The sequence below is a fragment of the Periplaneta americana genome, chromosome 1, assembly GCF_040183065.1.
Source record: "Periplaneta americana isolate PAMFEO1 chromosome 1, P.americana_PAMFEO1_priV1, whole genome shotgun sequence".
NCBI lineage: Eukaryota > Metazoa > Arthropoda > Insecta > Blattodea > Blattidae > Periplaneta > Periplaneta americana.
In genome coordinates, this window is record NC_091117.1 from 8,510,001 (window position 1) to 8,535,770 (window position 25,770).

Here is a 25,770-nt window from a genome sequence, read left to right on the forward strand (position 1 = left end):
CCACCTCCCTCAAATCTGTTTTAATATTATCCTCCCATCTACGTCTCGGCCTCCCCAAAGGTGTTTTTCCCTCCGGCCTTCCAATTAAAACTCTATATGCATTTCTGGATTCGCCCATACGTGCTACATGCCCTGCCCATCGCAAACGTTTGGATTTAATGTTCCTAATTATGTCGGGGGAAGAATACAATGCGTGCAGTTCTGAGTTGTGTAACTTTCTCCATTCTCCTGTAACTCCATCCCTCTTAGTCCCATATCTTTTCCTAAGCACCTTATTCTCAAACACCCTTAACCTTCGTTCCTCGCCCATACGTGCTACATGCCCTGCCCATCTCAAACGTCTGGATTTAATGTTCCTAATTATGTCAGGTGAAGGATACAATGCGTGCAGTTTTGTGTTGTGTAACTTTCTCCATTCTCCTGTAACTTCATCCCTCTTAGCCCCAAATATTTTTCTAAGCATCTTATTCTCAAATACCCTTAACCTTCGTTCCTCGCCCATGCATGCTACATGCCCTGCCCATCTCAAACGTTTGGATTTAATGTTCCTAATTATGTCAGGTGAAGAATACAATTCGTGCAGTTCTGTGTTGTGTAACTTTCTCCATTCTCCTGTAGCTTCATCCCTCTTAGTCCCATATTTTTTCCTAAGCATCTTATTCTCAAATACCCTTAACCTTAGTTCCTCGCCCATACGTGCTACATGCCCTGCCCATCTCAAACGTCTGGATTTAATGTTCCTAATTATGTCAGATGAAGAATACAATGCGTGCAGTTCTGTGGTGTGTAACTTTCTCCATTCACCTGTAACTTCATCCCTCTTAGTCCCATATATTTTCCTAAGCACCTTATTCTCAAACACCCTTAACCTTCGTTCCTCGCCCATGCATGCTACATGCCCTGTCCATCTCAAACGTTTGGATTTAATGTTCCTAATTCTGTCAGGTGAAGAATACAATTCGTGCAGTTCTGTGTTGTGTAACTTTCTCCATTCTCCTGTAACTTCATCCCTCTTAGCCCCAAATATTTTTCTAAGCACCTTATTCTCAAACACCCTTAACCTTCGTTCCTCGCCCATACATGCTACATGCCCTGCCCATCTCAAACGTCTGGATTTAATGTTCCTAATTATGTCAGATGAAGAATACAATGCGTGCAGGTCTGCGTTGTGTAACTTTCTCCATTCTCCTGTAACTTCACCCCTCTTAGCCCCAAATACTTTCCTAAGCACCTTATTCTCAAAAACCCTTAACCTCTTTTCCTCTCTCAAAGTGAGAGTCCAAGTTTCACAACCATAAAAAACAACCGGTAATATAACTGTTTCATAAATTCTAACTTTCGGTTTTTTTGACAGCAGACTGGATGACAAAAGCTTCTCAACCGAATAACAGGCATTTCCCATATTTATTCTGTGTTTAATTTCCTCCGGGGTATCATTTATATTTGTAGTTCCTTCCTAAATAACTCAACTTTCGTGTCGGTTTACTAGACGTGTAGTAATCTTTCCATGTAGCCATGGTTTGAGTATCTTGCGATGTTATTTACGGAATATCTATCAGATTTGCAGCAACTTCTGTTTCATAAACAGGAAACAAATAGGCTATTAGTCTGCCAGGTCCCGCCTAGCACATCCATCAAGTACAAGTTGCCCCGTAATTAGGTTCTCGCTCCTCGGTATGTAAATATCGCCTGCCTGCTTGTGAGCAGCCCATTTGTAGTCAGGCTCTGGAGGGCATGTGGGACATCCATCACTGGGACTGCGCCCCCGAGACAGATAATATTAATACGGAGTTATTAGCTGGAGGGGCATGCCATCATTGTTTAACGACGGGTTTATATGGTGTGAATGCAGCCCTTATCGGGCCCATGACTTGTGATAGACATGGGCGAGATTGAGGGCTGGAGTAATAGACACTGCAGCATTCAAGGAGTGCCGTAACTGTTTAATGACGTTGCATCAATTACAATATCTGCCATCTGCTGCATACTGCAACATTAACTACATGGCTGGAGTGCTGGCTCTTCACGGCCGGAGTCTTCGATTCAAATTCTGAAATCGCAGTGAACAAAAGCGCTGTCTTTCTTGTAACTACCGTTTCCCATGTCACAATGTGACTTTTTTTTTTACTTCTTTGCTTACTACCGCCACTGAAATAGCTGTGCCAGACTATGTGAATATACAGGGTGTGCGTAAGTTTACTCACTTACTTACTTACAAATGGCTTTTAAGGAACCCGAAGGTTCATTGCCGCCCTCACATAAGCCCGACAGCGGTCCCTATCCTGTGCAAGATTAATCCAGTCTCTATCATCATACCCCACCTCCCTCAAATCCATTTTAATATTATCCTCCCATCTACGTCTCGGCCTCCCTAAAGGTCTTTTTCCCTCCAGTCTCCCAACAAACACTCTATATGCATTTCTGGATTCGCCCATACGTGCTACATGCCCTGCCCATCTCAAACGTCTGGATTTTAAGTTCCTAATTATGTCATGTGAAGTTTACAATGCGTGCAGATCTGTGTTCTGTAACTTTCTCCATTCTCCTGGTAACTTCATCCCACTTAGCCCCAAATATTTTCCTAAGCACCTTATTCTCAATCACCCTTAACCTATGTTTCTCTCTCAAAGTGAGAGTCCAAGTTTGACAATCATACAGAACAACCGGTAATATAACTGTTTTATAAATTCTAACTTTCAGATTTTTGGACAGCAGACTGGATGATAAGAGCTTCTCAACCGAATAATAACACACATTTCCCATATTTATTCTGCGTTTAATTTCCTCCCGAGTGTCATTTATATTTGTTACTGTTGCTCCAAGATATTTGAATTTTTCCACCTCTTCGAAGGATAAATCTCCAATTTTTATATTTCCATTTCGTACAATATTCTGGTCACGAGACATAATCATATGGGTGTGCGTAAGTAATGTCTTTAATTTCAGGGGGTTATTCTTTGAAATATTTTTAACAAAAAAGTTTACTGAAAAACTTAAAATTGTTTAACGACACGTTAAAAGTGTTCAAATGTTTAAAAAAGGTTATGTACCTTAGATAGACGGCCCGTTTCGACGCCGGTTCTGCGTCATCTTCAGTGTCCTAAGAACTACTGATGTTCCTGTTGATTTTGCATACTGCCATTTTCATTCGTCATATATAGGGGTGGGGGTGTGTTGCTCCTATGGTGGGGGTGGTTGTTTGTGTGCTATGTATCATGATATAGAATAATGTGTGCGTGTTGAACTGTAATTGTGTATTAAGTACATGTTGTGGGTATGTTATTGTATGTTTGTATATTACGTATTGTTCTAAGATGTTTAACTGTAGACTTTGTGATGTGTAGAATTTCCATATCTGTTTCTATATTATTGTAGCTGTCCACTTGCTCTACTGCCTCATTTAGAATTCGGAAGTTTACCTTCTCTACTTTTCTTCCTATGACCATGGTCTTCGTCTTATCTTCATCCCATACTGCTCACAGCTGTCATTTAGCTCCAGTAGCATCTCTTCCTCGAATTTCTCTTCCGTTCACCATTCCTTCCAGTGCATCCTTCAGTAGGCAATTTCTTTTCAGACAGTGACCCAGCCAATTTATTTTTCTATTCCTGATCAGTTTCAACATAATTCTTTCTTCACCCATTCTTTCCAACTCAGATTCATTTCTTATTCACTTATTCATAGATTTCTGCCCAAGGGCAGGTCTTTCACTGCAAACGCTGCATTCTCCAATCTTTCCTATTGTCTGCCTTCCTCTTTGTCTCCCCATATGATCCACATTCTTAATGTCGTCTATGATCTGATATCTTCTTCTTCCCCGAACTCTTCTCCCGTTCACCATTCCTTCCAGTGCATCCTTCAGTAGGCAATTTCTTTTCAGCCAGTGACCCAACCAATTCCTCTTCCTCTTCCTGATCGGTTTCAGCATTATTGTTTCTTCACCCGCTCTTTCCAACACAATTTCATTTCTTATTCTCTCTGTCAATTTCACACACTCCATTCTTCTCCATATCCACATTTCAAATACTTCTATTCGCTTCTCTTCATTTCGTCATAATGTCTATGTTTCTGTCCCATACAATGCCACATTTCACACAAAGCACTTTACTAGTCTCTTCCTCAGTTCTTTTACCAGAGGTCCGCAGAAGATGCACCTTTTCATTTCTTATTCTGTCTGTGTATTTTACACGCCCCATTCTTCTTCATATCCACATTTCAAATGCTTTCAGTCGCTGCTCTTCACTATGTGTAGGAATGTGTTAACATTATTTATGGAGTAGAATATAATATATAATGCACGTATTATTGATTTGATTGGCAGGGTTGATTTTGGTTTGATTTGGTTTTGGTTTCATGGGGTTGCTATATTTATTTATATATTTATTTATTTGGGTTGGGTTTCATTTGCCTGATTGATTGATTGATTGATTGATTGATTGATTGATTGATTGATTGATTGAGTTGTGTAGTTGGGTTATTTTGGTTTGGTTTGGGTTGGGTTAGATTTCATTTGGTTGATCGATTGGTTGATTGATTGATTTGTTTAGTTTGGTTGGTTTTGGTTTGGGTTGGGTTAGGTCTCATTTGGTTGATTGATTGGTTTGTTTAGTGAGGTTGGTTTTGGTTTGGTTTGGGTTGATTGATTGGTTCATTGATTGTTTGATTGATTGATCTAATTTATGAATTGAATTAATTCATTAATATATTAGGATATCTTGATTTAAGTTACTGAGTTATAAATATCATGTAGTGGACGTCGAGATACAATCTCTGAACTTCTTTGTTCAGCGCTATCACCTTGACAACACCTGGACCGCATCACACATTCCCCGGAGTCAAATGACCCATAATGAGCTGAATATGGCCGCTATCGGTGCGGTGTGATTACCCCCTTTGCTACAATTTCCATACCATTACTCCACAATGACTTGGAGATAAGTAAAATGTTGCAGAACCCCTTCCAGTGATTGCCCTGCCCTGGACAATATCCGTATGGCTTGGCCTCTGGTTGGAAATATGGCGCGGCGTCGCTTCTCATCTGTCATCAGTATAATTACGTGACCATTGTCTCGTGATGGAGTGCTCTCAGCTGAAATTGGCGGCAGAGAGCTGTTACCAGAGAGGTGGGAAAAAATTGGATTTAGCTCAGGTCTGTCACACAATGCAGATTACAATCAATTTGATATTGACAGCTTGTAGAGTGCTTGTTGAAACCATTAGGGCTACCTCATCCTCCTTCAAGATGCATATTTTTATTTTATTCCCGCCTCAAAGTTTTGATCTATCTCTATAATCGCTTTTCTACATTTATATTTGCTTACAGTGTAAAAGATCTTAAGGTATAACTTGTTTAAAGTGCCTAAAAGTATTCTTGTGAGTTTTATTTAAGCTGGAAGTATTTCTGTGACAAAATACTCTTTATAGTTACGTAGATGTATTCTTGTGAATATTTATTTAAACTGAAACAGTTTCCATGACAACATATACTTTTATACCTGAAGTAACCCTATAAATCTTTACTCACACTGAAAATGTTTTCATGAAAACATTGATTTCTAAACCTAGGTGTATTCTTGTAAATCTTTATTTAAGCTGAAACTGAAAATGTTTCCATGACACATTGATTTCTAAACCTAGATCTATTCTAGTAAATCTTTATTTAAGGTGAAACAATTTCTATGACAACATACACTTTTATACCTGAAGTATTCCTATAAATCTTTAGTCAAACTGAAAATATTTCCATGACAACACTGATTTCTAAACCTAGATGTATTCTTGTAAATCTTTGTTTAAGCTGAAACAATTTCCATGACAACATACAGGAATACTTTTAGGTATAAAAGTGTAAGTCTTTACTTAAACTGAAAGTGTTTCCATGACAACATTGATTTCTAAACCTAGATGTACGTATTCTTGTAAATTTTTATTTAAGCTGAAACAATTTCCATGACAACATACACTTTTATACCTAAAAGTATTCCTGTAAATCTTTACTTAAACTGAAAATGTTTCCATGGCAGCATAGATCTTTAAACCTAGATGTATCCTTCTGAATTTTACTTAAGCTGAACTGTTTCCATGGCAACATAAGTATTTATACCTAGATATCTTCTTGTGAATCTTTAAGCTGGAATTGTTTCCATGAATACTTGTGAAACTTTACGTAAGTTGGAACTGCTTCCATTTCAACATAGCTCTTTATATCTAGATGTATACTTGCGAATCTTTACCTAAGCTGGAACTGTTTCCATGGGAACATACGCATTTATACCTAGATATTTTCTTGTGAATCTTTATTTAAGCTGGAATTGTTTCCATGTATACTTGTGAAACTTTACGTAAGTTGAAACTGCTTCCATTACAACATAGATCTTTATATCTAGATGTATTCTTGTGAATTTTACTTAAGCTGGAACTGTTTCAATGGCAACATAAGCATTTCTACCTAGATATCGTCTTGTGAATCTTTGTTTAAGCTGAAATTGTTTCCATGTATACTTGTGAAACTTTACGTAAGTTGGAACTGCTTCCATTACAACATAGATCTTTATGTCTAGATGTATTCTTGTGAATCTTTATTTAAGCTGGAATTGTTTCCATGTATTCTTGTGAATCTTTATTTAAGCTGGAATTGTTTCCATGTATTCTTGTGAATCTTTACTTAAGCCAGAACTGTGTCCATGACAACATACTAGTTGTATTCCTGGTATTCTTTACACAAGCTAGAACTGTTTACAAAATAACATACACCTTTATACTCTTTCGTGTGAATCTTTATTTCAGTTGGAACCATTTACACAATATTTTTTTTTCTACGCAGATATATTCTTGAGAATCCATACTTCTTCTGCAACGGTTTCCACGACACCGTGTCTTTGATGTGTACATTATTTTTATTAGCTATCTCAGTTTATGCTGCACCCATTTTATTGACAAGATGTTCGTCTTGCTTGTAGGAGAGCCTAGAGGCCCGGGTTCTGGAGCTGGAGAGGGCTCTGGAGGCTGAGCAGAAGAACGGACAGCGAGAGCGGCTGGCACTGACGCGTCTCCAGCGACAGCTCGCCAGGGTGAGTGCCCACATTCCATTTCTTGAAAACTTCCCAGCCTTCTTTCAGTTCCTTCAACTGTATACCGATCGTCAATTTGTTGGTGATACATGCTGAAGATTCCAGGACTTAGTTAAAATGTTTCGTAACAATGGAGAACAGCCCACATTTGTGGTGGGCTGCCTCCATGATACACACTCCGGCTTTATGGAAACCTTTTACATTAATTCACAGACGTGATAGATAAAGTCAGGGCGAACAAGTTTTGTCAAATAAGTTTTCTGATACTTCCAATAGCTTTGAGAATTACAAATGTAACACAACGCTGCAAATAGTAGCAGTGCTCCTTGAGGTTATTGGTCCACAAAACTTGCGAGAGGAGAATGTAAATAAAAACGTAATGACTATGAGTGATAATTGTAATTGTAATTCTTTATTTATTGTTACTTTTAAACTACATTCATAGACGATCAGATGATAATTGTAATTATAATTCTTTATTTAACGTTCCTTTTAAACTATACAGGCTATTCACAGACGATAAGATGATAATTGTAATTGTAATTCTTTATTTAACGTTCCTTTTAAAATACAGAAGCTATTCATAGCCGATAAGATGATAATTGTAATTGTAATTCTTTATTTAACGTTCCTTTCAAACTACACAGGCTACTCATAGACGATATGATAATAATTGTAATTGTAATTCTTTATTTAACATTTCTTTTAAACTACAGAGGCTATTCATAGACGATAAGATGATACTTGTAATTGTAATTCTTCATTTAACGTTCCTTTTAAACTACAGAGGCTATTCATAGACGATAAGATGATAATTGTATTTGTAATTCTTTATTTAACGCTCCTTTTAAACTACAGAGGCTATTCATAGACGATAAGATGATAATTGTATTTGTAATTCTTTATTTAACGCTCCTTTTAAACTACAGAGGCTATTCATAGACGATAAGATGATAATTGTATTTGTAATTCTTTATTTAACGCTCCTTTTAAACTACAGACGCTATTCATAGACGATAAGATGATAATTGTATTTGTAATTCTTTATTTAACGTTCCTTTTAAACTACAGAGGCTATTCATAGACGATAAGATGATAATTGTATTTGTAATTCTTTATTTAACGCTCCTTTTAAACTACAGAGGCTATTCATAGACGATAAGATGATAATTTTATTTGTAATTCTTTATTTAACGTTCCTTTTAAACTACAGAGGCTATTCATAGACGATAAGATGATAATTGTATTTGTAATTCTTTATTTAACGCTCCTTTTAAACTACAGAGGCTATTCATAGACGATAAGATGATAATTGTATTTGTAATTCTTTATTTAACGTTCCTTTTAAACTACAGAGGCTATTCATAGACGATAAGTTGATAAATGTAATTGTAATTCATTACTTAATGTTCTTTTAAATTGCGAAAAGTACTCAGAGATGATGAGAAGCTCTGTTAAAGAATTTTTATCACAGATAAAACCCCCGAACGTTGGATCTAAATAAAGATTTACATTAATGTCTAAACACCTGCTATCAGTTGTCGAAAACATTATCTTATCTTACTATGAAATCAGTTGTAGTCCGGATTTCACGGTGTGCTTAACACATGGAAGCACAGAGTGACTCAAAGGGTTAAGTCTTCCTGGGAACAAGTTGAACACGACAGCACGTGGCGATATGACTACTGTTAACGCTTCCATTCACAAAGCAGCCTTATCTGCAGACGAGGAATTCTCCCGCTGGAATGATTGATGACGCGGACCACAGCGTTGCTAGGAGATCGTTTGTGTTCCATGTCCAATCACCTGACACATCCCGTGAAACAAAAGAGCGCGGCCCGCCAGGAAGTGGGTCCAGTCTGAAACACTCGGCGAGAAAGACGTTCGATAAGCTTGCAGTTGTCAGCAAAATTCTCAAGTTGAGTTGATTCGAGTCCCCGAACTTGTATAAACAAAAGCAGTGCGTCTGGATGTCTCAGAGCCCTCCAATGCTTTATAATACTAAAGGAAACAAGTGACAACTGCCAAACTAACAGGTTAGAGACGCAAGAAAAGACGGCAGTTGCTATGGAAATGCAAGCAGACGTTGCCGCAATTAACATAATCAGTGATGCCAACCTTTTATGAGTAGACCTATCATACCACGGACGAAAAAATGTGACGGATTCGTCGAACCTCCATAATTGCGTGAAACTTTTATGGTATTCGTTTTTCTTCTATAGTCGCGACGCTGTTATTCCCGGCGTGACTCCACCTCTTTGCTTACGTCTTAGGAAGTGAAGGCTCTATAAAGTCTAGTTAAGTAGTATCGTTCGCCATTTTTGTTCTTTCGTTGCCGAGCTACCATACGAGGAATCTATTTGTCACACCGTTAAACATTATCATGTCGTAGCTTCTATGATAATAAATCAAACGCAAATAACGTCTTCGTGTGCTTTCTGCGAACGCCAACGAAAGAGCTAAAATGGCGGGCGATTATATTAAATATTTATCGAGCCTTAATAAATGAATAACGTCTTCATAAGCGAATTACAAGACTCACACGTTTAAATGTAGCCTACCTGTGGCTGCCGGAAATTAGAGCGACGGGACTATAGTAGGTTATTTTACGACGCTTTATCAACATCTTATGTTATTTAGCGTCTGAATGAGATGAAGGTGATAATGCCGGTGAAATGAGTCCGGGGTCCAGCACCGATAGTTACCTATCATTTCTTCTTATCGGGTTGAGGAAAAACCCCGGAAGAAAACCTCAACCAGGTACTTGTCCCGACTAGGATTCGAACACGGGCAACCTGGTTTCGCGGCCAGACACGCTAACCGTTACTCCACAGGTGTGGACTTTATGGTGTTCGTGTTTGTTATGGTTGGGATTGTAGGGTGTTTGAGATTTGAAATAAAAGCTTGATATTTCTTTTCATTTCTGTCTTTATACTCCCCGCATTTAAATTTAACAAGGCGGAGCCTTCTCGTTAACTACTTCATAATCGCTTCCTCATTCCAGGAGGCCTAGTCTGCAGACAACAATGCAATTGATAGTCGAAACGATTCACACATCAATATGACGCCAGTGAGTTGTTTGGAATTGTAATGAATAATAATGTCGTTACAGAGAATTGGAATCATTTGGAAATTAATACCACAGTTAAACAATATAGAATTAACCTAACACTTTCTGTCTTTATAGTCCCCATATTTATTAATAACCTCCTTTTGTGTAAGAATAATTTTTTTTATTAAATTAAAATGAATTTTAATATTTTATTAATATTTTACGCTTTAAAAAACATTTCACGTGAATCTTTTCCAAGTCCATGTGATACCGAAATTACAGATCTACAGCAACTGTTTTTGCCACTACCCCTTTTTGTATAAATATATCATTTTATTATAAATGACTGAAATAAAGAATCATGAAAATATGCTATTGATGTCTTATTGTTGTAATGTCATCAAATTTAAACACTATGTAGATTGGAAAAATGAAAAATTAATTATAATACAAATAATAATACATTAAGTATCGCGTGTTGTGGAAGAAAATATCTCAACTGGTTTGTGAAGGTGTAGACATCATTACTATGCAACATTTGTCTGTTCGTGCTTGTAATGAACCTGGTGACACTCTCAATTTTTGTAACAAAGAACGGAGCATGTGCAGTCCATGATCGCAGAACAGGGATCTCGAGACCTTTGTGCACAATGGGACTGGATTTCACTGCATTTGATCATCCTCCATACAGTCCCGATTTAGAGCCTTCAGATTTTCATCTGTTTCCAAGACTTAAGGAAAATCTGAGAGGATTGCACCGTGATTCTGACGATGCAGTACAGACACTTTGTTTCATTGTCTTTGGTCATCCTCCATACAGTCTCGATCTTGTGCCATCAGATTTTCATCTTTTCCCAAAACTTAAAGAACACCTAAGAAAACTGTTTCTTGATTCTGACGATGTAGTGCAGACACTTGGTTTCACTGTCTTTGATCATCCTTCATACAGTCCCGATCTTGCGCCATAAGATTTTCGTCTGTTCCCAAAACTTAAACAACAGCTGAGAGAATCTTCCCTTGCTTCTGACAATGTAGTGCAGACACTTGGTTTCGCTGTCATTGATCATCCTCCACACAGTCCCGATCTGGCGCCATCAGATTTTCATCTATTACCAAGATTTAAACAACACCTGAGATGATTGCATCTTGATACTTACGATTCAGTGCCGACACTTGGTTTCACTGTTTTCGATCACTCTCCAAACAGTCCCGATCTGGGGCCATAAGATTTTCATCTGTCCCTAAAACTTAAAGAACGCTTGAGAAAACTGCACCTTGGTTCTGACGATGCAGTGCAGACTAGTTTCACTGTCTTTGATCAACCTCCACACAGTCTCGATCTGGTGCCTTCAGATTTTCATCTATTCCCAAGATTTAAACAACACCTGAGATGATTGCATCTTGATACTGACGATTCAGTGCAGACACTTGGTTTCACTGTCTTCGATCACCGTCCAAACAGTACCGATCTGGGCCCATCAGATTTTTATCTGTTCCTAAAACTTAAAGAACGCCTGAGAGAACTAAACCTTGATTCTGGCGATGCAGTGAAAACTGGTTTCACTGTCTTTGATCATCCTCCACACAGTTCCGACCTGGTGCCATCAGATTTTCTTCTGTTTCTAAAACTTAAAGAACACCTGAGAGAACTGCACGCTGATTCTGATTATGCAGTGCAGACTCTTGATTTCACTGTCTTTGATCTTCCTCCATACAGTCCCGATCTGGGGCCATCAGATTTTCATCTGTTCCTATAACATAAAGAACGCCTGAGAGAACTGAACCTTGAATCTGACGATGCAGTGCAGACTGGTTTCAGTCTTTATTCATCCTCCATACAGTTCCGACCTGGTGCCATCAAATTTTCATCTATTCCCAAAATTTAAAGAACACCTGAGAGAACTGTCGCTTGATTGTGACGATGCAAAACTTTTCGAAGCAACCTCGTATATTCATTCACATGTTTAACACCTAATTTCGTATTAAGAAAACATTGTAGTTGTGCACGGAATTGGGACGTGCGTAGAAAATAAATATATGATAAGAAAAAATGTGATTATTAACATTTTATTATTCTAAAATGAAAGAGAGTATTATTATTTTGTGTAGTGTACGAACTGTCATAGGTTGGTACGACTTTTCTGCTTCAGTAATTTGGCAGTCCTGGTTCTAAAAGAGAATTTACTCCTACGTATTTTGTGTAAGAGAATGTAATAAATCACACAAATATATTATCTAACCCGTTTACAAATGGGATATTCGTTAAATAGCATTAAATCACAAAACTCTCACGAGATTAAAAGTTACGTCGAACGTAATTCCTGCAGGTATAGCAAACAGCGAAATTCGCAACTTCTCTACTTAAAATCCGAACTGATTGCAACGTATTGCAAAGCTTAAAAAATGGCAGTACAAAATATAAACACACGGCTTCATTACCACACTTCTTTGTCCTACTGCGCACCCCACTCTAAACATTCCATTATTTGCATATAACAGTACGTCATACCTTTTAAAACCGGTACAACAATAACAGGATTCTTTTATTCCATTTCCTACGGCACATATTACATCCTCACGGCAGTATATTATCCAGAAACAATACGAGAAGGTGCGTTCAGATACCGTCTTGTATCCGTTCAGAAAGAACCATTCATCTTCTTTATAGTAAACATCAGACATGGCTATTGTTAATCCTCTCTCCCCAATTTCACCACTAGGCGGCAGCACCACTGAACAATAAAAAGAATGGCGGAGACCCAAAGCCCCCTGTAACTACTGCAGTGAGATCTGGCGAGCATTGTTTCAGCCAGAACAATTCACTAAGGTGATCTGGAAACAAATCTTACTAATGGATATGTCCTTTGTGTTAAGCGGGTATATACTTCACAGGCGCAGATATAGATCAAGTATTAATCACTGCTAGACCAGAGGACGCCCTAGTAGCTGTAATTTTATGTATGTGGCTTCATAGAGTATTTCTGTCCTTCTCTGTTGCAGCTCGGTTTTTCGTTCTCTCTGTCTTTAATCCTGGTAGTAGCCCAACTGTTTTATGTCCGGATATCGCCATTACCGGATGCTGGAGAATCCAGCTGGAATTTATTCTCTTCTGCTTGTCCTTAATTCCGCCCTGTCCATAGGAGAGCACTGTTAAATATTGTTTATTACCATACTTGTACAAAATGTGTTTTTTCGTTAAAACAAAAAAAATAATTACTAATATTTACATATTGATTTCAATACACAGGGTGTTTATCATAATATTCATTCATAGTGTTCTGTCTAAGGGTAGGTCTTTCACTGCAAACCCAGAATTCTCCAGGTTTTCCTATTTCTTCCTTCCTCTTTGTCTCATATGACTCAAATATCTTAATGTCGTTTATCATCTGATTTCTTCTGCCCCGAACTCTTCTCCCGTTCACCATTCCTTTCAGTACATCCTTCACAAGGCAGTAGACTATAATATCTAGATTCCTGTTGTTTAAGCATTTATCACAGTTAAAATAGGAAGGCAAAAATTCTATAAAAACGTAAAAGAAAGGCACAATAATCTTTGAAAAAGGCATTATTATTTATTATTTATTGGTCTGACCCAATATTTTGGGTTGGCCTGCGACACGGAATAGCTCACAATAAAATTTACTACGTCATACTACTTTTGACCAATAAAACGGTACGAAAGGACGTATTTCAACCAATCATGGCTGCTTATCGCACAATTTTATCGCGTCCCTAGCATTTGTTTCTTTGTTTAGGTACTAACATTTGAAACTGCGCTGGTCTGGACGTCAAATATATATATATATATAAAATTACAAACCACTCCAGTCGATGCACAGCAGTTTCAAATATGACTCGCATTGGCATTCAAGAACAAGAATTAATAAAAATCACTGATCATACCTATGCATCTTCTGAAATCCGATTTACAAATAAATGAAGAGCACCATTCGGAAATTCTGAATAAGTTGAATACACCATGTAGGCCTAAATCAACGAGTTCCACTTCTATTACGCACACGTCCAATATAACATCAACTGAACCACCAACCACATTCAAATTTGAAAATTGTACATTCAATAATTATTCCTTTTAAAATTATTCATTCGGAAATCCTGAATAAGTTGAATACACCATGTAGGCCTAAATCAACGAGTTCCACTTCTATTACGCACACGTCCAATATAACATCAATTGAACCACCAACCACATTCAAATTTGAAAATTGTACATTCAATAATTATTCCTTTTAAAATTATTCATGTTTATTTTTTATGTCATCGTCGTTAATTAAAACTTTTCTGACACTTGTGTACAGTATATTAGTTAGGTTATGTTATAGCTTCTGCTATATGATATTATGGATAGTCACGTTTCAGAGATTGTTTAATATTAAGATTTATTGAAAATCATCTGTCAAGTGACGCTGATTACTGGGATTCGGATAATTGAAGTGGAATGTTGCATTTTAATAAAAATGAAACTGAATCAACAAAGCCTTCTTGACTAGTAACATTGCCATCGTGTATAATAGATCGAGAATTTCTCGACGAGAAGGCATTGCTCACTACTGCCATCTGGCATGCATCTAGCGTAATATTTGTAATGTTGAGATAGTACAATAATACATTTGAAGACAGTTGTATTTTCGTAAGTCAATTAATATTTTATTGTATTGGAGTACTTCGTTACTTCTAATCTTTATATAGCCTACTATCTTCTAATCGTATAATAGTCAATTAAATCCCACTCGAGTTTTGATTTTCTCTAGATAAATCAAAACGTCTAGTGAGATTACTGTTGAAAAATTATATAAACGGGTTTCAGACAAAATTGATTAAGACCTAAGGAAAAAAATAGAACCAAATATAATTTAAATTGAATGTACACCATAAAGGTGCTGACGAAATATCGCTACAGAAAATTTTATCATGGTGGTGACGATGGCATCTTGAAGATCTCTCGTCAGCTTGTATTTTTCCCTCCACTTTACAAAGGCTTTCGGGATGGTGCCTCTCGCTCCGAAGAAGAGACCGGTAAATGTGATTTTTTCTGTGTTGTATTTCGCCGATAGGTACTGAATCGTGGGCTCGTAGATTTCCTTTTTCTCTTCTTTCACTTCAGATGGTTGAATGGCTGAGATTTCAAATGTGATTGTAGGATCAATTATTTCGGCTGTCTGTTTATTCCTATTTATAGCTATGATATCGATCCTACGATAGCTCCCACCATCAGCAATACAATGAACTTCCTCGTGAACGTCTAGATTTTTGGATCGAAGTGCATCTGCGATCATAGAACGTATGGTGTTGTGACGTTTTATTCTGAGTACTTCTCCCTGTGGGCAACTCCCAAGCACATAATATATATATATATATATATATATATATATATATATATATATATATATATATAATTTGAATTGGTAATGGAAATTACGGGAAAACGGCTGAACGGATTTTAATAAATGGCCCCTCATTTTGAAGCTTGGAACCCAAAGTTTTTCGGAAAAGTAGTAGTTTTCACTGAAATGTAAATTTTCCTACATAATTTTCCTATTTTTCCAAAATCCATCTGTTGTCAGTTTTGAGAACTAATGTTATTGAATCACGGCAGACTCGATTGAATTTCAGAACAAAACACACACTACAATAAACAATAGGCTATTACACGAAGGCCATGACCTGCAGGATTGCCGACATATTTAAAGCTCAATTGAATTTGTTATTAAAAACTGATTCTGCAGTGTATAATTTTCTGAGTAAAGCTGTGTATTGGATATTCAAATGTATGAAACCTGAGGTGGTTTGATGACATTATTACCATTAGAAATTAAATATTATTATAGTTAATATCATGATGCGTCTATTTTTCATTAATTCTACATAATATTGATGCTATATTGATGACATGAAAGTGAAACGTTTTGTAGTTATGTAAGTAAATGTAGAGAATATCTTAATTTAGATCTTCATTCCTATAATTTACTGAGTGGCTCCTATATATAACTACAAAACTTAAGATAATAATATTGTTATTAAAAATCAAATATTTTTATACTTATTAACCCTGTGGGGTTGGGTCTTTTTCATAAAATGGCGGTGTAGTGTAGATATTGATATGTGTCATTGTCTTCAGTATTGGCTCGAGAGAGCGCAAAAATTACAGTTCCTAAGGAAAGATCAAAAGGTATTACTTACGGATAAAATAAGAGGCCTAGAAAATGTTGTAGTCTCCAGATCATTTTAGCAAGATCTCTTAGTAGGATAAAATGATTTTATGCTCTACATTTCAAGTTCTACATGCAGCAGCTATACGAAAATGCTATTGTTCGAAAGCTTAGCAAACCTGACATTTTTTTAACTTTTGCCTACAATCCATAATGACCTGAAATAGCTACTGCTATCGTCCTGACATTGATACTTGCGTTTTCGCGTTGAAACTCAAAAACTGAAGTTGGATAGGTTCAAGAAAAAGTATTTGGCCTAAAAAAAATCCATTCAGAGGGAGTATGTTTCATTATTATGGAAGCAAATAATTATCAAAAAGACAAGTATTCTTCATTGACAATAAATCTGAAAAATGTTTATTTGAACGTCTAATGAACTTAGTTTGCAGCAGCATTTGCTGCACAAGCCACTAGTATATATATATATATATATATATATATATATATATATATATATATTAAAGGCATAATATATTTTAACAATAAATTTAAATTATATCGACATAACTCACATAATATTTACTTCGTAGTTGACACATGTTGACTTATAAAATACTTTTTTTTCGTGATTAACTGTCTTTTCACAAACCTTACATAACAAAACTGTTCCATCGGTTGAAAACACATGGGCACCAAATTCACTGACGTAAGCATGGAGTTTACTTTGCAATGGTTTACTGAATTTAGGCATTCTAGCTAACCGATGTTATACCTTCTGTCACCCGACAATAACTGACTGTTCCATACTTAAATTTCTTTCTCCTACAATAATATACATGTGCAGTGTTGCCTACTCGATTCTTAAAAATCCGCTGTGAAGCCGTGCAGAAACCGCTAAATTGCTATATTGTCAATGTAAAATTAGATTATTTTGTCGCTGTGAGTGCTAAAAACACCCGATAAATCCCTATATCAGCAATATAAATTTCATAAATTTTACCCGCTAAACTAACACCGAAAAACGCTAGATCTAGCGGGAAAACCGCTGCATTGGCAACACTGAACACGTGTAGCACAAAATTGTAACAGCAAGATTTGAAAATATGAAAGCAAACAATTGGAAATGCTACGTGACAACTTCTATGAGAACGAGCTTAATATTCAAAATTATAAAGCTGATTGTTGGTATCGTGAAGACGTGACAATATTATATTTGTAACTGTGGATTGTCGATCATTATTCATATTACACCAATAGTATTAAAGCGCGATTATTAGCAGATTAAGTCCCGAAATAAATTACTTTTATTTATTATTGTTGATAAAGTTAGTCTTTGTTTCAAATTTTAAATTTCATACACATTACATTACAATTAATTATAAACTTGCAAATAAACAAGAAATATTGCTTTAAAATGACAAAAAAAGACATTTATCCATGACCATAACGAAAAACATGCCTTTACTAAACACTTTTGCGTTTGTAAAGTAGGCTTTTATTCAACATTACTTTATTCCACTAGTGAGATAAAGACTTTACCTCACAGTTTGAACTTTATCTCACAGTTCATTAGTATTTGCCTAGTACCCGGGTACACACGTATACTTTTCCATTGAACTATTACTCAAGAAGTTAATATATTAGTTACTAGATGTCACTACCTCTACTTCTTTATTACCATTTCTCAAATATACATACACTCAATCTCCTTCTCTTTTCTCTATCTGCTACGTCGTAATTTGTACATTACATCCATATCTAATATGCATCTTTTTAAAATTTTGTAATAATTTACCTTTTGGGATGCGAAGAGACTTGAACCTGCGAAGTTGGGTTTATAGGATTTTAAAACAACACGCGTTAGCCAACTGAGCTAAACAGACACGATGATTAATTAAGTTTTAATATTCCTCTTAAGTTTACAGAAGTAAAATGTGAAATTATTTTAATCACAATAGTCCCGTGAAAACTTCTAAATAATCCCTGAAACTTCAAAAACACGAAAATACACGTTTAAAATGAAAAAATATATATTAAAATTATATAATTAATTATAATTTGTTATTTATCCAACGCCTTAGATACCATTCTTCACTAATCATGGCCTCCTACATCATAATCTACCTAGTACACGTATCGATTCTAAAATCCATGCCATGATATGTGATTACATGAGGACTTATTTTCAACATATTTTCTTTTATAAAACATAATTTTTCGTTATGGTCATGGATGAAATTACGTATGGTACTTGTGAGCGTGATCTTCATTGTGCTCGGCTGACGCCTCGTGCTTAAATCTTTCCACTCGTGCAATAAAGATGCACTTACCTCACAAGTACCATAAATAACTATTATTGGTAAAAAAACACCTTAAAAAGGAAAAATAGGAAAAATAAAAATTGGTCCCATCACTTTGATTTACTCCAAATCATATTTATATCTATGCAAATAATGATTTACTTCCACCCAGTAAAAAAGTCATTTTGCCAAACATCCGAGTTCTGATGATAATATATCATTTCATTTATTACTATCAGCTTCCATACAATTTATAGATGAACATGTTCAATTAATAAAATTCTTGGAGTGAGTAAAAACATTGTAAAAGCAAATAATCCGTTAGCATTATCTTAAACTTCTTTATATTACAAATTTGCTTTATGTCAAGTGGTAATTTATATACAATGTAACTAACAGAAACAACGGGAGATTTTGAAAAATAAGGTGTCTTTAGTTTTCAATAAATATTTCATTTCTTCTCTTGTAGAATACATATGAACATCTCTATTTAATTTAAACATGTCACTATGGTTTTTTTGTAAAAGATAGCTGATTTGTAAATAAATAAAGAGGTGATGGTTAAAATCTTTTAAGGGGAATTGGACGTTATCGCATGCAAAGTAATGGTAAAAATAGCTTATCTTCAAGCAGTCAAAAATGTAATACTATTTATCACAGCTATTTCATTTTTTTAGTGATATATGTATACACATTAAACTTTAAAATGAAAAAAGAATGGTTAGTCTAGTGTAAATCTTACCCTTAAATTAATTTTTGAATTTAAACATATGTTTTATATAAATTCACTACATACCTGTGATTAGGTACACTCTATTCACTTATCATAGCACACATTGAATTAAAATTTTGGCCACTTACTGCTAACAGATACTAAAACATACCCTACTAAAATTATTAAAATATCTGTAATATTATTGGCATAGGGCTTATACTAATCTTCAATTTTTTTTAATTTATTGACGGTGATGATTACTATAAGCCCTATGCCCATAATATTACAGATATATGAATAATTTTAGTAGGGTATGTTTTAGTATCTATTAGCAGTAAGTGGTCAAATTTTCAATTCTATATGTGTTATAATAAGTGAATAGAGTGTACCTAATCACAGACATGTAGTTAATTTATAAAAAAAATTGTGCTTAATTAAAAAAATTAATTTAAGGATACAGATTTACTCTAGAGTCACCATTCTTTTTCATTTTAAAGCTTAATATGTATACACACATAGCTAACAAAAATGAAAAACCACTGATAAATAGTAGACTATTATATTTATGACTGCTAGAAGATAGGCTATTTTTACCATTATTTTGCATGCGATAATGACCAACTCCCCTTAATTTCTAAAAATGGCTCTAAGAGATTGCGTGGGTTTTAAATTAAAAATAAATTGTTAAAATCCGTTTCCGAATGATAAAAACCATCTGAATACTACTTGCATTGCCCCAGAGTGTTATATTATAAGATACAGTAAGATAGACTTAGAATATGCACAATATATAACTTATTTAACAAGTTTGTAGTTTGTTAGAGACATAGTCGAGAGATTATCATCGGCCATTTTGCTCAAAAATTTACGTGTAGGTGCAGTAGTTAACTGAGAATTCGAAAAAAACACGACTTTTATTTTTAAAAAATCTTGTCAACATTGATCATGTTTTGTTAACGTCACACAAGTTTTTTAAAGCTTCCATGATCTGTATGACTTTGATATTTTAAAGTATGCAGGCAGTTATCTGATATAGCTAAGGAAACATCATCAGCATACATTACTAAGCAATATAAGTCGATGGTCTGACTCTAGTCCCGTGGTGTGTAGGCAAATCCTTAATTTGGGATTCCACATGTGTGGATACACTGGCCCCTTCAACTTCTAAGACACCAGGATCTGCAGCAGAAAGTGCCGCTGTCAGTAGACACCATAAATATAAACATCTTGCAGATAATTATATTTTGTCCCGTTTGCGGTTGAAACGTTTGGATCATGGTGTAGTGAAGCCAAAGCTCTCATCTCCACCATAGGCAGAAGTTTAGTGCAGCTTTCTGGGTACCCTCGAAGCAGTCAATATCTACGTTAGCGCATTGGTATCGCCATTCAGCGTGGTAATGCTACAAGTATTCTGGCGTCCTTCCCCGAGTCCTCTTATTTAGATGAGATTTTCTTCCTTTAATTATTTAATTTATTTGTTTTTTATTATAGTATACATATCGATGTGAATACCATTTCACTAGAATAATAAATTTGGTAGTTATTTTGTATAAAAACTAATTTTATACTTTTTTAAATAGACTCGTAAATTTAACTGAATTGTCACTTCATTGTAACAAAAATGTTTGATTTTTACATACAAATTATTTTTATGGAATTTCTCAAGTAGTTTATATGATTGTTATGTAGCTACCTTTTGTAAACAGATTGAATATTAATTGTTGTAATAATATTATTTTGAGTTTACATTAAATAGTTGAGTATTTGTTAGATCAATTTGCTTATGTAAACAGACTAACTAAATGACAACAAAAATCGTGTAGAATACATATGAACATCTCTATTTCATTTAAACATGTCACTATTGTTTTTTGTAAAAGATGGCTTATTTATAAATAAATAAAGAAGTGACTGTTAAAATCTTAAAATTTCTCTAAGAGATTGTGTGGTTATTAAATTAAAAATAAATTGGTATAATCCGTTTCTGAATGATAAAAACCATCTGAATACTGCTTGCATTGCCCAAGAGTGTAATATTATAAGATACAGTAAGATAGACTTAGCATATGCACAATATATAACTTATTTAACAAGTTTGTAGTTTGTTAGAGACATAGTCGAGAGATTATCATCGACCATTTTGCTAAAAAATTTACGTGTAGGTGCAGTAGTTAAGTGAGAATTCGAAAAAAAAAAACACGACTTTTATTTTTAAAAAATCTTGTCAACATTGATGTGAGCCTGTTAACGTCACACCATTTTTAAAAGCTTCCATGATCTTTATGACTATTATATTTAAAGTATGCAGACAGTTATCTGATGTAACCAAGGACATATCATCAGCGTACATTACTAAGCAATCTGAGTCAATGTAGTGCTCTAAGTCATTAACAGAAATAAAAAATTATAAAGGACCAAGAACAGAGCCCTGGGGAACACCAATATTCACTGGATATTCACAGGAAACTTTATAATGTATCTTGATCAATACACTATGATTTCTGAGACTATTACACTCTTACTACGTCATACTACTGTTGACCAATAAAACGGTACGAAAGGACGTATTTCAACCAATCATGGCTGCTTATCGCACAATTTTATCGCGTCCCTAGCATTTGTTTCTTTGTTTGCCAACATTTGAAACTGCGCTGGTCTGGACGTCAAAAAAAAAAAAATTATATAAAATTATAAACACTCCAGTCGATGCACAGCAGTTTCAAATATGACTCGCATTGGCATTCAAGAACAAGAATTAGTAAAAATCACTGATCATACCTATGCATCTTCTGAAATCCGATTTACAAATAAATGAAGAGCACCATTCGGAAATCCTGAATAAGTTGAATACACCATGTAGGCCTAAATCAACGAGTTCCACTTCTATTACGCACACGTCCAATATAACATCAATTGAACCACCAACCACATTCAAATTTGAAAATTGTACATTCAATAATTATTCCTTTTAAAATTATTCATGTTTATTTTTTATGTCATCGTCAGGGAAAGGATTTATATGTAAATACATATTTACTTATAAAGCTAATATAATTTATATTTTGCATTATCTTTATGTTTCACAATGTGTAGGGTTGAAAAATCCTACTTTTATTTTCCATATTTTTCCATATTTTAGAGTTTAGTACATATTTTCGTTAATTTCCATATATTTTCCATATTTCATATAAAACAGTCCATATTATATTAGGTTTAACAATAAAACAAAACAAAATTCCATTAACTTTTAAAAATACATTTCAACAATAGAGATTTAAACACATGTTCAGTAATCCCTTTAACATCAGAGTTATTTGAAAATTAGCAGTCCTATCAACAATGGGAAAGTAAGTTACAAAACTGTATTAATTTAATTTAAAATTTTTAACAGACTTCAGTTGTGCAGCTCAACAGTTAAATGCCAGTCAGAGTACACATAGGTTCAGTTTTGTAAATCATACTATAAAGACGGTAAATATGCCAAAAGTACGTCATTCAGTCAATTTAAAATCAAAACTAACAAGTTACATTTCAGAATTTAAAGAAGATGGTTTATCAACTGACAATAAAATATTATTTTGTAATTTGTGTCAGTGTGCAGTATCATCTACACAAAAGTTCCTGGTGCAACAACACATTACAACTAGTAAACATCAGGCCAACAAACAACTAAATTCCAAGCAGAGACAATTGTTTTTAACACAACCAACAACATCGAATGTAAGATCTGAGTTTAACATCGACCTGTGCCGTTCTCTCATCTCTGCTGATATTCCTCTCTACAAACTAAAGAATAAGGTCTTCAGGGAATTCCTTGAAAAATATACTCAACATACAATCCCGGATGAGTCAACACTTAGGAAGACGTATGCTCCATCCATCTACGATGAGACAATACAGAAGATAAGAGATGAAATTAAAGATAGTTCAATTTGGGTTTCCATTGATGAGACTCCCGACAAAGAAGGTAGACTTGTTGGTAATGTAGTTATCGGTTTGTTAAGTGAACAATATTTTGAACGAATTCTTTTACATTGTGATGTTCTAGAAAAGTGCAATAACAAAACTATAGTTAAACTGTTCAACGAAGCTATGGGTATCCTGTGGCCAAAGGGTATTATGTACGATAATGTGTTATTCTTTATTAGCGATGCTGCCCCTTATATGGTCAAAGCTGGACAAGCATTATCTGTTGTATATCCTAAATTGACTCATTTTACTTGTGTGGCGCATGCATTTCATCGTGTGGCAGAAGTGGTCAGAGACAATTTCCCTAAAGTAGATTTGTTGATTTCATCAGTGAAAAAAGTATTTCTCAAAGCTCCCAGTAGAGTTAACGTGTTGAAAGAAATGTACCCTGAAATTCCATTGCCACCAAAGCCAATTTTAACTAGATGGGGTACATGGCTAGAAGCAGTTGAATATTATGCCGAACATATAGACTCTATTAACAATGTTCTCCTTGCATTGGACTCTGAAGATGCAGTCTCAATTGATACTGCGAAAACAGTTACCTGTGACATAAGTGTGAAGAATGACTTAGCTCACATTCAGCATACATTTTCATGCATCATAAAAACGCTCAAAAGTCTCCAAAATAGGCACCTTTCACTATCTGAAAGTTTTGAAATTATAAATAGTACTGTGGAACAACTGAATCGTGGTAGAGGTAAAGTTGCAGATGCAGTAAGAGCTAAGGTGGACACTGTACTTTCAAAAAACCCTGGATATGAAGAACTACAAAAGGTTGTTGCTGTGATGAGTGGTGAATCAACAGTGAAGATTAACTTGGACTTATCCCCAGCAGACATTGTGAAATTGAATTATGTACCAGTTACTTCTTGTGACGTCGAACGCTCTTTTAGTCAGTATAAATCTATCCTCAGAGACAATAGAAGAAGATTCACTTTTCAGCACTTGAAAGAAATGTTTGTAACCTATTGTTATGGTAACAGACAATAAAAATTGTGTTTTGTTGAAACTACATTGGAAGATAAGGTACGTCCATTATATTTTTTGTTTAGTTTGATTAAAATGTACCAATATTTAACGTACATAGTCATTTTTTTATAATTTTAAGTCCATATTTAATTCCATATTTTGGTAAAAATCCATATTTAATTCCATATTTTGGTAAAAATAACTACAAATATATTTACATATTTCATATATTTTTAGTCCATATAAATCCGTTCCCTGGTCATCGTCGTTAATTAAAACTTTTCTAACACTTGTGTACAGTATATTAGTTAGGTTATGTTATAGCTTCTGCTATATGATATTATGGATAGTCACGTATCAGAGATTGTTTAATATTAAGATTTATTGAAAATCATCTGTCAAGTGACGTTGATTACTGGGATTCGGATAATTGAAGTGGAATGTTGCATTTTAATAAAAATGAAACTCAATCAACAATGCCTTCTTGACTAGTAACAGTCCACAGAGTTCAATGATGATTCCATAGTTGGCACAACTGATACCGGTAACAAGAAAACATAATCATAAAACACTACTGCCATCTAGCGTAATGTTGAGATGGTACAATAATAATAATAATAATAATAATAATAATAATAATAATAATAATAATAATAATGATAATAGTAATAGTAATACTTGTTTGTCAGAAACCAGTGTACAAGGCCTGGATATGACATCGTCAGGTTCGACAGTTGATACATTTGAAGACAGTTGTATTTTCATAAGCCAATTAATATTTTATTGTATTGGAGTACTTCGTTACTTCTAATCTTTATATACTTTCTTCTAATCGTGTAATAGTCAATTAAATCCCACTCGAGTTTTGATTTTCTCTAGATAAATCAAAACCTCTAGTGAGATTACTGTTGATAAAATCTTACTAAGTCAGCAACCGATCCTCGAATTCCTAAATTACCAAATTTATATTTAAGGTTAGAAATATGGAACATTTTTAATTTGTGGTTTAAAAATGCTAGTCAGACAATCGTATATTTTGTGAATGCGTTTGCTAAACTCAAAATAGGCTTAAGGAATATAAAGGAACTCGGTGTATGTTTGAAAGATGTTTTTTTACACAGCTGAAGCTATAAATATATCAAACGGCTTTTGTTTATGCGTGGTTCAGTTCTAAACGTAAATCCAGTTTAGATGTAGTACACAAAAAGTAGATGTGGTCACCTAGCAATCGACCAACTTCTTTCTCTTACTCGTGTCTTACAACACATAGATCTCCCTTTGAAGGAAGACCTAGGCCTGTTGCAATGTAATACCGAAAAGTATATGTATGTTTCACATGCTAAGAGAGTGTGCAGGAGTCCAGAGTTCAGCTTGCAGGGTGCTGACTAGCTTAAAATGTCACTGTTCTGACATTTGGAGTATTGAATGGATTTTTTCATGAACAACCCTCTTTATAAATTTTGTTTTATTTCCAGATAATTGGACTGTAAAATTACATAATTATTTTAATTAAAGAGACTAATT

The 25,770-nt window shown here is 34.8% G+C and overlaps 1 protein-coding gene across 1 annotated transcript in view; it reads left to right on the forward strand.

The window, feature by feature from the left end:
• Positions 1-25,770, forward strand: part of LOC138703851 (serine-rich adhesin for platelets-like) — a 1,430,840-nt gene that overhangs the window by 883,594 nt on the left and 521,476 nt on the right. Inside the window, exon 4 of the mRNA XM_069832070.1 lies at positions 6,958-7,068. Coding sequence (XP_069688171.1) covers positions 6,958-7,068 — 111 coding nt within the window. The remainder of the gene's footprint in view (positions 1-6,957; positions 7,069-25,770) is intronic.